Source organism: Elaeis guineensis, chromosome 2, assembly GCF_000442705.2.
Source record: "Elaeis guineensis isolate ETL-2024a chromosome 2, EG11, whole genome shotgun sequence".
Lineage (NCBI taxonomy): Eukaryota > Viridiplantae > Streptophyta > Magnoliopsida > Arecales > Arecaceae > Elaeis > Elaeis guineensis.
In genome coordinates, this window is record NC_025994.2 from 72,178,440 (window position 1) to 72,192,619 (window position 14,180).

At 39.1% G+C, this 14,180-nt stretch overlaps 1 protein-coding gene across 1 annotated transcript; it reads right to left on the bottom strand.

The window, feature by feature from the left end:
* Positions 1–989: 989 nt before the first annotated feature.
* On the bottom strand, positions 990–13,217 carry LOC105035272 (QWRF motif-containing protein 2). Its single transcript, XM_010910785.4, has 6 exons — positions 11,446–13,217; positions 5,981–6,100; positions 4,278–4,394; positions 4,105–4,194; positions 1,602–1,709; positions 990–1,502 (listed from the first exon to the last, which is right to left on the bottom strand). The coding sequence occupies exons 1-6, from the start codon at positions 12,733–12,735 to the stop codon at positions 1,434–1,436; spliced, it is 1,794 nt and encodes a 597-aa protein (XP_010909087.1). The 5' UTR covers positions 12,736–13,217; the 3' UTR covers positions 990–1,433.
* Between the last annotated feature and the right edge of the window lie 963 nt (positions 13,218–14,180).

Here is a 14,180-nt window from a genome sequence, read left to right on the forward strand (position 1 = left end):
ACTTCTCAAGGAAATCTAGAGTTCTCTTGCACTTGAGCTATTTAAGATATTTTCCTAAGTATTTCTGGTGGCTTATAAATATCCTCCGTCTAAAACGTTCGATCCTTCCGTACCTGTCAGCTCTATAGAAATATTCTAATTTTATGAGCTGTGCTCACATCAGATTGATGTAACCGTATCGAAAAGGAAAAAAAAATCGATCATCAATATAAGGACAAGGGGACCACCACCACCATCCGGCTGCGATGAGTTCACCACATTGAGGATTTGGGCCGGGTCAGGTTCTGACTTTCAGGAGTTCTTCACCAATTCTGCTCTCTAGCCTACTAGCCTATTGTTCTCCACTTGGCTTATATTAAAGGGTTGTGGCTGGTAACTACTTCGCTATTTGTTTGTTCCTTGAAGAATCAACACACATTCGACATATCCCTACGAACATCGTAGGCATGTTAGTTCTTTTGAAGACTTGAAGCTTGTGACCATGGCTTTCCTAAAAATAATCATTTTTTTGGTTGCAACTGGTCAAGTTTTTAACCTGTTTCCTTTTGGCGTCCAATAATACCAAGGTGCAGAAGAATCTTTTAATAGGGATTATTTCTTAAAAATCCTGTAATAAAACTTTTTGCGGAATATATAGACCAAAATTTCCTACAATATATGGCCTTGTTAGTCTTTATCAAAGTATGCTGATGATCCCTTTATTTTTCTTGCCTGCTGAGTTATCCATGCATTCCGAAGTAAAGAAGGCTAAGAAGCTAAAAATGTACAAGCTAGCTCAAATATACCTGGTGGAAGGAGATAATGCATACATCTCCCACATCAATTTTGTTATCGGAACAACAATTTGTCATCTCTAAAGTGAGGCAATAATCACAATAGATTTCTATATTAGTGAACAAATTAAACACATCTAAACAACTCCTGCCAAAAATTTACAGAATGAATAAGAATGCTTTATGGAGACACAAGGGAGTAGGAATCAAGTCCATCATATGGTACAAAATGACCATAACCAAATTGAAGATGCAAAACACAGCACAATCTAAACCACTCAACTACCTCAAAAAATCCACAAAAACACATTAACAAAAATCACTTTTAACTGATAGATGTTTGATTTCCCCCTCAACCAACCACACAGGAAGGGAAACAAGAAAAACATCATATATTTACATCACCTTTCCTTTGATCAGTAAAGAAAATGATATCCGTATACAACCAGAGCAATCCCTAAAAAGTATACAACCCATTCACACGGCAATCTATGCATACAAAAATATGTATGAATCAGCTGATCTAGGAAAGCACTATGTTAAAACACTTGCCTCGCACCAGACAAAACAACAATTTTTATTGCCTTCACCGCAATCTCAAGTTACGAAAAGAAAGGTCGCTATGCTGTTAGTGAGTGCAAATATGATTAGCATATCATGCTATATTTGCATCATCCTTGGCCTTGGACTTAGTTGTATTGTATGCCCTAGCAGGCTACATTGTTTTACCTGTTTCAACATTTCAACACCAAAAGCAAGAAGTTCAGAGCTCTGAAAATGAATACATAAAAGTGCAAGTTTGAATCTAGAAGTAGCTGGAGCACTTACATGCATTGCTGCTACTGTGGATAAAAGCTCTCTGGATTTATCCATTAAAGCTCGTTCTTGTGCCGCAACTTTAGCAAGTTCAGTCGTGACAGAACTCGACTCTTCTACCTGTAGATAATGGTGTCCTTTAATTTAAGCAAAAACAAATGCTACAAAGAGGACTCTTGATGGCATTAGGTGAAATTCACACAATTTATTTTGGGTTTAAGCCAATAGGCCAGGTGGTCTCTTATGCTGCCAACATCCTTGGGGTTGCGCCACAAGATCCAACTTAACATCCTCAAGAAATTAAAGAGATTGGAAAAAGGATTTTGAATGGCACATTTCCTTTTCAAAGTATCATGTTTTGTATTAGTAAATAGTAAGGACGAGCATGGATGCATCACAAAATTCAATCTTTAAAACAACACAAACTAAACCCAAGTGAGTTTTGGACACTACAGAATCTCTGTTTACACATATTATTTTCCTTTGATAAAATTTTTACCCCAAGGTTTGAGAATATGGGACATGTAGCCTTCTGATAAGTATGCCTTATGCAAGCCAATTCGAACTCCACATGTGATGACCACAGGCCAAGCTGGGTGAGGCCCCACTAAGTTGAGCTCATGGACATTAGTCTTTAGAAGTTTGGTGTCAGATTAATGAGCCCGTCCTTGGAAAATCTTTTATAAATAGGAGTTACAAAGTAACTATCAAAAAATTTCAACATATATAAATCATTTTTAAAAAAAATCTTCAATTTGATACAATTTTTTTATTTTTCATCTAGTCTTCACATTTTAAACACAAATGACAGTTGCAGCAATGATATCTTACCTTCTTTTTATGTAAGGAATATTAATATTGAACAATTTACTTATTATTTCTCTCAAGGTAAATATGAGGATTAGACTGATTTTTCCAGGATTTGATCTTATATGGTCATGGGCTCAACCAATTCAAGCATAAGGAGTTCATACATGCTCTCATAAAAGACTAGAAACAATGTCTTTCCCACACCACATGCTGGCCAAAGTATATCATGTTTGCTATCCTCACCTAGGTTACATGCAAAATCAGACACCTTTAGATATGCCAGATTATGAGAAGGACATCTAAAATTCCATGTCTCAAATATCAGTTTCCCATGCCTGATGGCTGTTTCTAAAACTTCAGCACTAGTTCAATAATCTGACGGCACAAAAAAGGCACAATACTGAGTTATACATGAATATCTAGCATAAAGTGCTAGTCGGAGTAGTTAGTTGAGACTTCTAAAAATTGTTGGACTACCATAAAAGGTCAAGGCAACAACAAATGAGGCTATGACATGCCTGTCCTTGGCTTGATGCAATGAGGCATTTTAAATGCAATTATGTCTTTTCATACTAAGGCATCCTCTGAAGCCTCCGACTAGTCCATATCCAGAGGTGTTTCAAGAAATCATGGCCAACACCTCCTCCGTAATGACAGTGAGTGCCAAAATATGAAATTTTAGCACTTCTAGATTGACCATGCATGCAACATTAGAAAAAGATGATAGATGCTGATGTTAACCAGAATAATTTAGTATCCACATCAAGGTTTTAAATCCCATAGGATGGGACTGTCCCAATTTTCTCATAGAATGGGATGCACCACCATCCCGCCCCGTCCCGATACTTGGGACGGGATGTCCCAAGACATCCTAATTGGGATGCTAGGATGGTCCTGTCCCGATACATGGGATGATACCTCATCCTGGTATCTTGCGGGACGTCCCGTCGGGACCTGAATCCTTGATCAACATCACTGCTCCTAGGCACTTCAGCATCAAAAGATTTGACATGCAAATCATCTGCAACTTTAGTGCATTAATATGTAGATTTTAGATGGGAAAATAATCAAAGGAAAAAAAAAATCAACACAGGAAATATTTGTGAATATCTCATGCCCTTGTTGAATGTAGTTGTATATGTTTATATGCTTCTCTTGCATAAAGTTTGGAATGATGAAATACAAGAAACGAGACTTTAATTGTTTGTATTACTTTAACATGGTCGTTCAAATGCATTCATGAGACTAAATACCCAACAAGTACACGTAAAGCATACACCTCCTATTATTCATGGTATAAATAAGCATTTGCACCATGAATTACTCATCATTATCTAAAATACATGGTTTATCAAGCTTATGACAACCATATTCTATGGATTACAAACTTCTAATTGCAAGGTGAAATATTTAAGGGTATCAAGATTGATTCCATGTTCGCCAAATACCAAAAAAGCACACACCTCTCACTGTTCATGGTATAAATAAAAAACTGCATGATGAACTATTCATCATTAAGTTTGCAGCTCCCTAAAACACATGACTTATCTACCTTATGACAACCAGATTCTATTGTTTAACAAATTTCTAATTGCAAGACTAAATATTATAGGGTATCAAGATTTATTCTATGTTGCCTAAACAACAAATATTACTATTACCAGAGAAAAATAAGCTGAACTTTTTAATGAGTTAAGGTGTTCACCCTAGACAGCAAGGAGCATATTGAGTTTCCTATTGCCTGCATTGCATCAACTGCTGAACCAACAGCATTCTTCACATCTTGGAATTCTGCCTGTTAAGCAGAAAGAAACTCAATTACTACAAATATTAAACATATCTATTTACATTTGTTATCGGAAACTTGAAGTAGCAAACCTTTGCTCCACCAACAACTGGAAGCCGGAGTGTGCTAGCCTTCAATGCTTCAATAGCTCCTGACAAAGAACTGAAATGGTCTCCATCTATAAGAGGCCATTCTTCTAGATAGGCCATCTACATTAATCAAATGTGGGCCCATTCAGATGCAGTATAAGACAACAAAATTACAATCTACAATTCAGTATAATTTAAGTTGATTATAACATAAGATGGTCTGCTACCAGCTCATATCTTTTGACCTAATTTGATATCAAAAGAGTAACATTTTAGTGGAGAAAGTAAATTCTATTTTAAATATTATAAAATATACCTGTAAAGTAAATATGCTCATTATACACAGTATTCCGGAATTCTAAAGTCAACATTATGGCAAAAAATAAATTCATGTAAGTGCAGGCAAAATGGGGTGGTATATGACCACTGAACTACTCCTTTCAGGTATGATGAATATCTATGGAAATTATACAATATGGTTAAACATCAAATTCTTCTATACTAAGTGAAATGGCATATTATATTACTGATGGCTTGGAGGTCTAATTGTGCTGTCCACTTTTATTGTTCCATACAATGTATTATTTGGTCCTTGTTTGTGCTGACGACTTTGATTTGAAGAGATTCAGCTTGTATCAAACATGTATTTTTCTTTGCATTGGCTTCATTGGCCTGATTGGTTAGATTATCTAATTTGTAAGCAAGAGGTCTTGAGTTTGAATTCCAACAAAAGCATTTATTCCCATGCAAGCAAGAGGCAGATGCACTTATCCTAATTCAGATCACCTAAACTATGTGATCTACCAAATTTACTTGGCCCAATCTCAGTTATAGCATTCTTCTCATTCACCCCTAAATGGCAACAATTTAAATAATTCAGCCAACCTGAGTATCTTTTCATCATATTATTCTTTTTAAACATTACATATATCCCCTAAACAAATTGATGTTCTTTGTGTTCATCAAAAAGGTTCTGTTGCCTATTGTTCTCAAGTAATTCAAATAACAAAGGAGTTATTTATGTCCATGCCTCCTACAAGCTTATAACTGGTTAGCCAATAGCTTTGATGTGAATTAAGTCACTTTCACATCCTCATGATTATTGATTGTTGGTTAGCCAATAGCTTATAAATGGTAAGCTTGTCCGCACAGGTTCGACATAAAGAGGGGCAAAGCTTTGTTAACTGTTCCCACCCGCCAAACTCCACCCTCTGCTCCATCTCCTCTGTTTATGATGACTACTAGTTCTAATTCATGACCATTTTTTTCTTCTTACCAACCGAACATTATCATAAAAGTCTGGTGTTAAGAGCTGATGATCGAAATATCTTAATTTGTATGGTTCATACCTTTGATTGACAAAGATGATCACATACAAATAAAGAGAAGGCTTCTTCTTTAATGTTTGTGATGTTTAACAAATGGACAGAACAAGCCATGCATTTAGAAGATTTCCACTTTCTAATCTTAAACCAAACAAATTCTTTTTAATAGTATCTTCATTCCCAAGGTAATATACCTAATTACAAGCAAACATCTCATGTCAACCTACTTAGTTGCTACAAAGATGAGCTCTACTTAACACTAAAGATTACTATGCTATAATCATTAACAACAAGAAAATAAAATTCAAAAGACGTTTGAATGAAAAATTGGCACTTTGACATCCACAAACAAGAAAAAATAGGTGAAGACAAAAGACTTACTTGCCCCTTGAGAATGGAATTAAGCTTTAAATTCTGTGTCAATACTTGTAGCTCTAGCCTTTTGGTTGTGATAGAGTCACGAAGTTCTGAGGTAGTTATCCACGCATTATACAAATATTTCTGATAAATATGAAATGAATGTATCAGCTGATTCAAGGATGAAAAATGCTGACTTACAAAGCATGCAGAAAAGATCATGAATAATACAAATTTGGTGCAAGCACTATAAGTTAATCATTGCAGCAGCTATTGAAAATTACTTGTTGTGCATCAAGGTAGGATAAAGCAGGCACAAAAATAAGCATCAATAACGAGCTTGTCACTATGCCAATGAATGGAGGCCGAGTGTGTAGGATCAAATAGTGCACCTGAGATTTGGGGATCCTATCCTGTTGTGATTAATGTTCATCAGGTGGAACATGATTACAAGTGCATCCAATGGCTACAAATTTGCTGCCAATTAGTACTCAATTAGATGTACTTTTGTTTCATTTTAAAGCAAGATTAGATTAGTTTAGGACAGTAAATAACTTTCGCAGTGGACAGTATTGTATGCTAAAGTACCTGTGTCTGTTATGTGGTTGATTAGTGAAACTTTGGGGATTTATTCCATATCTGTAAGAGAACTTTTGAGGCAAAAAGTTGGTCTGGGGAGTAAGTAAAAAAGGATTTAAGGCCCTTGAGTCAGTTACTCAATGCTATTCTAATCAGCGGAACTCCTGAGAGCTTGTATTCATCAATGGGTGTGAGACAAGGATGTCCTTTATGACTATATTTATTTATCATATGTTTGGATTGTTTGTCTAGGAGGCTCAAAGATGCGGTTTTGTCAAATTCACTTGCAGTATATGTTGATAGGGATCACATATCATTATTTCGCACCTCTTTTTTGCAGATGATTGTAAATTTTTTTTTGCTCGAGCTACACAGGCAAATGCAACAGTTCTATATAATATATTGAGGGACTACCGCATGAAATCAGCTCAGAAGATAAGTTTTGAAAAAACAGCTATCCGATTAAGTCCTAAAGTTAATCACTATCAAGGCATAGGATTAAGAACAATTTGCATATTAGGGAATCTGATGATACATGGACTTATTTCGCGGTCCAATATCTGGCAAAAGATTAACTGAAACAAATTGTTGTGGTCTGATCCAACATTTTATGAAGAGACTAGAAGGTTGGAAGTGGAAAATTCTTTCCATGATGGGATGAATTACTTTGATTGAGTCTGTCCTTTCTGCACTCGCTATTGATTTGATGTCCCATTGCATCATTCCTAAGAGTGTTCTTCTACAGCTGGAGAGCAAAATGGGGAATTTTTTTATGGGAATCCTCAGATATGTCTAGATGGGTATATTTGCTGTCTTGGAATTGTGTATGCCAGCCTCTCAAAACAAGTGGTTTGGGGATATATTCTTTGGTAGTGCAAAGTGAAGCACTGATGGCCAAACATGTGATACAATTTATGCTGTCACAGGAGGGGCTGTGGGTTTCTCTTATGAGAGCAAAATAAGGAGTTTGGCTATTTAGCTCCCCTCTAGTGTGTTCACAGGTTAGTTCACCATTCTGGAGGAAGTTATGTCCGTATGCTCCTATGGTTTTATCTAATCTTAGATGGATGGTGGGTAATGGGGCTCCTATTGATGTGATTCAGGATCCATGGATTTTAGAAACTCCCATCGCATATTGGTCTGTTTCTGTTGATATTCAATCTTTGTAGAATCTCTGAGTTAGAGATCTTATGGTGGCAAGTGAGATTAAGTGGAATCTTTCTCTGATTCAGCAATTCTTTCTGGACGAGTTGGTTGATGGAATTTGTTCTATTCCTATATTGGGCAGAGATACTGCAGATATGGTAGTATGGAGTCCTTCCCCTTGTTTAATGGTTAAAGTTGAGGACCTATGTAAATTCTTCAAGGAAGAAGCCCCATTATCTAAATGTATTGGTTGGATGTGGACGCTAGGGATGCATCCTAGGGTATCATTGTTTACATGGAAGAGAGCTTGGAATCGACTCTCATGTCATGGTGTTTTGAAACACCGTGGTTTTCATATTCCAGCTTTTTGTGGTTTTCATACTCCTTTGGTTTCCTCAAGGTTAATTTTGATGGTAGTGTCTTAGATAGTGGCGAGTCAGGTGGAGCTAGTTTTTAATTAGAAATTCGATTGGTGCGATAGTGGCAGCCGGTGGAGTTAGATTGTTTGATAGCACGGTTCCTATGATAGAACTGCATGATGCATGGGAAGACATGTCTTTTGCAATAAATACTTTGAAAGCTTCTGATATCATACTAGAGGGTGATTCCATGACAGTTATAAGGTGGTTGACACATTCAACTTCTTTAAAATTATGCAGTCATCCCTTAAGACAGGATTGCTTAAGAATGAGTGCATCATTTCAGTGTTTTGAAGCTAAACATATTTTTAGAGAAGCTAATAGTGCTGCGGATTGATGGTTTCATATGTTGCTGCCCATATTGGATCTACATTGTGGATGTCGGTGTCTGATTTTCCTTTGCTATTGTTAGACATTTTGTTTTCCGATTCTCACGGTTGTATTTCCACCAGAATAGTTTAATGAATTCTGGTTTAGTAAAAACTCTCCCCGCTATCTGGTGTTTCTTCTTTTCTTTCTTTTCCTCTCTATTTTCTCTACTACATCCATACTCTACTCTCTGTGTCATATTCACTGTTTGCTGTTAAGGTTTCCTAGTTTACAATCAGATTTTAGTTTTCTTTTGGTATCTTTCATTAGTACTAAACCACTGTATTGAAACCAAATTTCAGTTTTCAACATGTCAAGATACTGTTTCACAGTTCACTCTTGATAGTTTGATCTAAAACTTGATTTTTTTTTTTTTTTTTGCTGCTTGTTTCAGTCTGTGCGCTATATTTGTCAAAATCTGATTGTTAGTTTATAGAAAAATATTAACTTAAGCCCTAAAGCCCTAGATTTTTGATATATTCCATTTCCTTCACTCATAAAACACAACAGCAGGGTTTGATCCTTCCTTCACCTAGAAAACTAAAATTAGTTCTCTTTTGCTCTGTTCTCAGGCCTTGGACAGCAAGTGATAAAGCTGCATTAAAACCTCAGCTATCTTATTCCTTGGGTCCTCTCATGCAATACAGGCCAACTCCAACTGGTTCTGCATCAGCTAAGCACCTTAGGAAAAAAATGCTTTGCATGCATCTACTCTTACGGATTGCATTGAAAGGATTGCATGATGCTAAAATGACCAAAAATGCCCTATTATACCTCTCAACTAAAAGCAAAAGGGGTGCTTTTGGTAATTTGATGGGTGCAACTAAATGGATCAAAAAGTCATGTGGAATCATAGTGACACTTTATTCTTGTAAAGAGTTATTATGACATACCTAGTGGACTACTCAAATAACAATAACTCTTCTTGGTTTTTACTTATATAACAAGAAAGATAGGAGGTATAGAGTCATTTAACAGTTACTAAACACATGCATGAGGCATAAGGAGACTGATATTTAACTTCTATAAGCATGAATGCATGTATATGCACAATACTACGCATAAACGTGCAAACATAATAACAAAGGATGCACAAAAGTACATACAAGTTTGGACGGTCTTGATTTCTCTTGAAAACTGGTTACTAGAATTCATAGAATTATAATGTTTATGCAATAACGGTAAGGACTCTAATGTAAAGCATGCCATGTTATCACATAGTCCAAGCCGAAAAGGTGATCCACTTAGAAGTCATAAATCAGTGAATTAGCCACTTAATGCTTCCTTTAGAGATTAGACAACACTCTTCATGAGTTCTGAAACATTGCATATAGTTTCCATGATTATTGCTATTCTCCTTGCAACTCCTCTCAAAAATGAATTAGCTTGGCAGCCAACATGCCTTGGTACCAAAATTGTTATCATCCAGAACAATAAACAGTTTAGCTTACCTTCATTGCATGACAGTAATCATCCATCTATTAAGCATGGCATCTGTTATGGAACCTTATAATGATCACGTGCCTTCATCATCTGGGCACGTTGCCTATGTGCTACCCATTGGCCCATTTTTTAGCTGGTGATCCCTTGCTGTTATACTATTACCCTTTTTGTTACTTTTCAAATCAACAAGTTTTAACTTTTACGGTCAACCATATTGCTCATGGCAAACTCCTAAGGCTGCAAATAGATTGGATTGACCCATAATCTGACCTAACCCGACCCGCTTAGAACCAATCTAATTCAGTCTAAAGGACCTATGGGGGCGGATCGGGTTCTAAAATTAGATCCATTCCATTTTCTAGGTTGGGTTTGGATTTACCGTATTCAGATCCGACCCAAACCGATATGATCCATTTGATTTTTGGATCAATTTTGGATCTTCTAGTCTATGACCCAACCTGAACCCGATATACCATTAGGACCCGTTGAGCCTCTAAGTTGTGATTTAAGACTTATATAAGCAAGGCCATAAAGATAAGTTTAAAATTATTTTTATATCCTAATTTATTTTGAAAGCAACATTGTTTATTATCTATTTTGTATGGTTAAAAGTAGTTGGTTATGGGGTAATTAAAATGAAGTTGGCTATATTTGATCCAGATCCAACCTGGAATCGATCCAGATCTAAATTTTTTGAGTTGGGGCCGGGTTATACTTGGACCCGACCCAAATGATCCATTGGGTTGAAAATTTTGGCCATAGATCTAACCCGACAAACCCTATTTTCTAGTGGGTTGGATTTGGGTCCAACATTAAGACCTGATCGTGGAACCATGTCAGATTAGGGTCATTCATTACACGATCAGACTTAACCCATTTGCACCCCTACAAACTCCTATGTATCATCCATCAAGAGTCGAAGAGATGTGTGGAGAGAGCAAAAGCTCAAGCTCTTTAGAGTTTGTATATGTAATGAAACTTCAATTCATTAAGATGTCCTTTGTAGCATTCCATATCACAAATAACTTCAATTCTTTTAATTTCTTTAAAAGTTTGATCTAGTAAACTATAAAACACAAATAACAATATGTCATATGGGCAATGTTGTGAGGGGACGGCATCTTTAGTCCTACATCGATTGTGAGTCAAGAAGAAGTATGGCTTATATGCATTGAAATCTTCTTTTCTATGTGAGGTATCTTGTAAAAGGCAAAATTGTGAGGCTCCAAATGATCAAGGCCCACCGAAGCTTAAAGATGGTTAGAACCACAATGGACAATACCTCACATATGCAGGCACAGAGGCAAACCCAGCTATCTAACCTCTTGATCACATATATGAAAAGGCTTTCAGAACTGATATATGAAAAGGCAATGAAAATGAAACGAACAAAAAAAAGTAACTAATACAAACTATGCAAAGTAACAGAATTAGGAAATCCAGCTTGCATAAAGTTATCTATTGCTAATGGAAAACATAATTTGGCAATTCATCGGCAACTAGGGACTTGCAAACATGGAACCACAACTTTACCTCAGCATTCAGTCCCTGCGCCGACAGGGTAGCATCGGCTTGTGCATTGACATACCGCCACTGCAAGTGCCGGTTATAGCACAACCTTAACAGGTGTGCCTCTTCAATTCGGCTCTCCCCCTTTCTCCCTCGCCTCACTTCGGTTGCGAACCTTAGGATCGAAGGGGCTTTGCCCAGACCAGGGGAGGAGGAGCTGGCAACTGTACCATTCCTCACTTGTGAAGGACTACCCACTTCCCTCAATGATGAAGTAGCTGAAAGCTTGCATGGAGAAGGATGCCTAATAGATCCATGGCGAGGGGAAGAAGCAAAAGCAGGAGATGACAACGGGCCATTTATCAATGACTTCTTCACAGTAACAGGCTTAGGAGTGGACGCTGTCCTTGTGCCGGTTGATGATATCGGCGTGCCTGGCTCCGGCAACCGGCGTAGCCGGCTATTGGTCTCCTGGAAAAATCTCGCTGGAATGCTTATGCCACGGGGTGCCGGCCGTGCCCGAGGAGGAATGGTCAGCTCCTGCGAGCCTGAGTTGCTCTCCGACGAGGCACTATCGGTGTCGGACGAGGCAGAGAGATTGCCATTGCCGCCGATGTTGAAGGAGTCCTGCCGCAGCGCCTCGTCGAGCACCATTGACTGTCGCAGTAGCCGGACAGCATCCAAGACGGGATCTTTCTTGCCACCAACAGGCGAGCAGCCCAGGCTTCTCGTCAGCAGCTGGTTCGACTGCTGGGCTCTCGCCGCCGGCCAGAGGCGGTGGTTTAAGGGTTTCGAGTTCTCCGTCAGGTGGTCGCTCCTCGCCGAAGCCCCGGCGGGACGCCGGCGGTCGGGGGTGGGCTTCCGAGAGGGGGAAGGGGAGGCAGCGGGCTTGGCCATGCTGGTTTGGAAGGAGAAGGACTCGCCCTGGAAGGAGACGGAAAGGCTCCGGGTGGTGGTGCGGAGGGCCCTGGCGGCGGCGGAAGGGACGTCTTCGCCACCGTGTGCGGCCGCGCTGGGGCGGCTCCGGTCGACGGAGTTGGAGCGCTTGGGGCCGGAGCTGGACGGTGTGGGTAGAGGAGAAAGGAAACGCCGTGAAGCCGAAGTCGAAGTAGAAGAAGAGGAGGGAGACAAATAGCGAGAGGAGATCTCTTTGGAGAGTGGTTTCCGGGAAATGGCGGCATTGTCCTTCTCGGAGGGGGCGAGGGGGCGGCGACGGTGGGGGGATGGGGAGGGCCCTTTGGGGGCTCGGACAGTGGAGGTGGCGGTGGCGGCGATGGGGGTTGCCGCCACCGGCGGCGGGATGGCCGCCACCATGATCTCGCTGGCAAGGTCCGAGTCTCTCTGTTTCTCTCTTCAAAGATGAGCGAAAGAAAACAATGTAAGGAGCATCACGGGAGGGAGGGGGAAGAGGAGGAGAAGAAGTTAAAAATATTTGTTGTACTTTCGGTATGGGATTTTAGGTTCCAGAGCTGGTTTTTAGCTCAGTGTGAGCGCTTTGTTGAAATGGAAGAAGAGAGAGGAGTGGTGGATTTAGTAGAGGAGGAACTGGGATTAGCTTTGGGAGTATAAAGTTAGTAAAAAAAAAAAAACAGAGAAGAAAAAGAGAAGATGGGAGGAAGGAAGGAGGAGGGAGGAGGGACAAAAGAAGGAACAGAGAAGAGGAGGTAACGGCAGCGGTTTAGGCGGCGGAGAAGGGAGCAAGAGGGGCGGAAGGCAGGGAGGGCTGGTTCAGAGGAAGGTTTTTCAGCGTTGATGTCGTTTTCCTTAATTTTTTCGGGGACAAAATTGAGGGTCCTAATCTTAATGTATGGGTGTAATAATAAGCTAAAATGATGCACTTTTTTATAAGGGGATCATGGATATTGGTGGTAAACAAGAACAGACCAGGTCCAACCGCACCCAAACCACTAGCTTTTGACTTGCAAACGGCGGCCAGCATGTGGGCCCCGAAGTCAGTCTGGTGTGGTTTGTTGGGTGTGACGAAGGGTGGGTTTATTTAGTAGAGCAAGTCGAAAAGTTTTAAGTTCGGGTTAGGGTCACCGGCTGGGTGAGGAGCTAGGTTTGTTTCCTTCTAAGGTACCCTCGTCACATTTCAAGTTACGTCGTTTCATGAGAGCTCCGTGGGCAATGTTTTAAGTTGTATAACAAGTTGATGGGGGCGTGTTTGTCATGTTGTAATCGTACCTTTGTACGAAAGTTTTCGTGGATAATGAGTAGATCAGATTTAAAAAACAATTATGGGATTAGTTTGTCCTACTTTCTCCATCATCTTGCCCTATACTTTTCAGTTAACTAAGAAGTCTGGTTTCACGACACACTGGTTGATTTATTGAAAAAAAAAAAAATTGTTGATCATTAGAATCACCTCCCAAGCTAGGATGACTTGATGAAAATGATTTGAGCTAGTTAATCTCAAACACGGACTTGTCTAATTTTTGAACACCAATGTGCATGCTGACTAAAAACAAAAAATTGTATAGGAGATTTATCATTTTACACTAAGCTTATTAATCTTGTAGTTGCGTTCTATTATTCTTTTTATACATACAAAAAGAAAAGCAAGTTTGATTTATTTTATTTGTGCGATGTAACGGAGAGTCAGATATGGCATGGCGCCAAAATGTGGTTGATGAAGCGTAGGTGGCAACCATGCTACTTAAATATTTATTATAAATTAAAAAAAAAAATCATATCCTCGTTGGATCTTAGAATAACTACCAGACAGATAATGATGCATCAACCCACTTGCATTCTTATTA

What these genes read in the sequence shown, in the direction of transcription:
- LOC105035272 (XM_010910785.4), bottom strand. Translation starts at nt 12,735, where the DNA reads ATGGTGGCGGCCATCCCGCCGCCGGTGGCGGCAACCCCCATCGCCGCC. An exon ending in CGCAGGGACTGAATGCTGAG is followed by an intron (nt 6,101 to 11,445) that starts GTAAAGTTGTGG and finishes CATATTTATCAG; the next exon opens with AAATATTTGTATAATGCGTG. An exon ending in CAGTTGTTGGTGGAGCAAAG is followed by an intron (nt 4,195 to 4,277) that starts GTTTGCTACTTC and finishes TCTGCTTAACAG; the next exon opens with GCAGAATTCCAAGATGTGAA.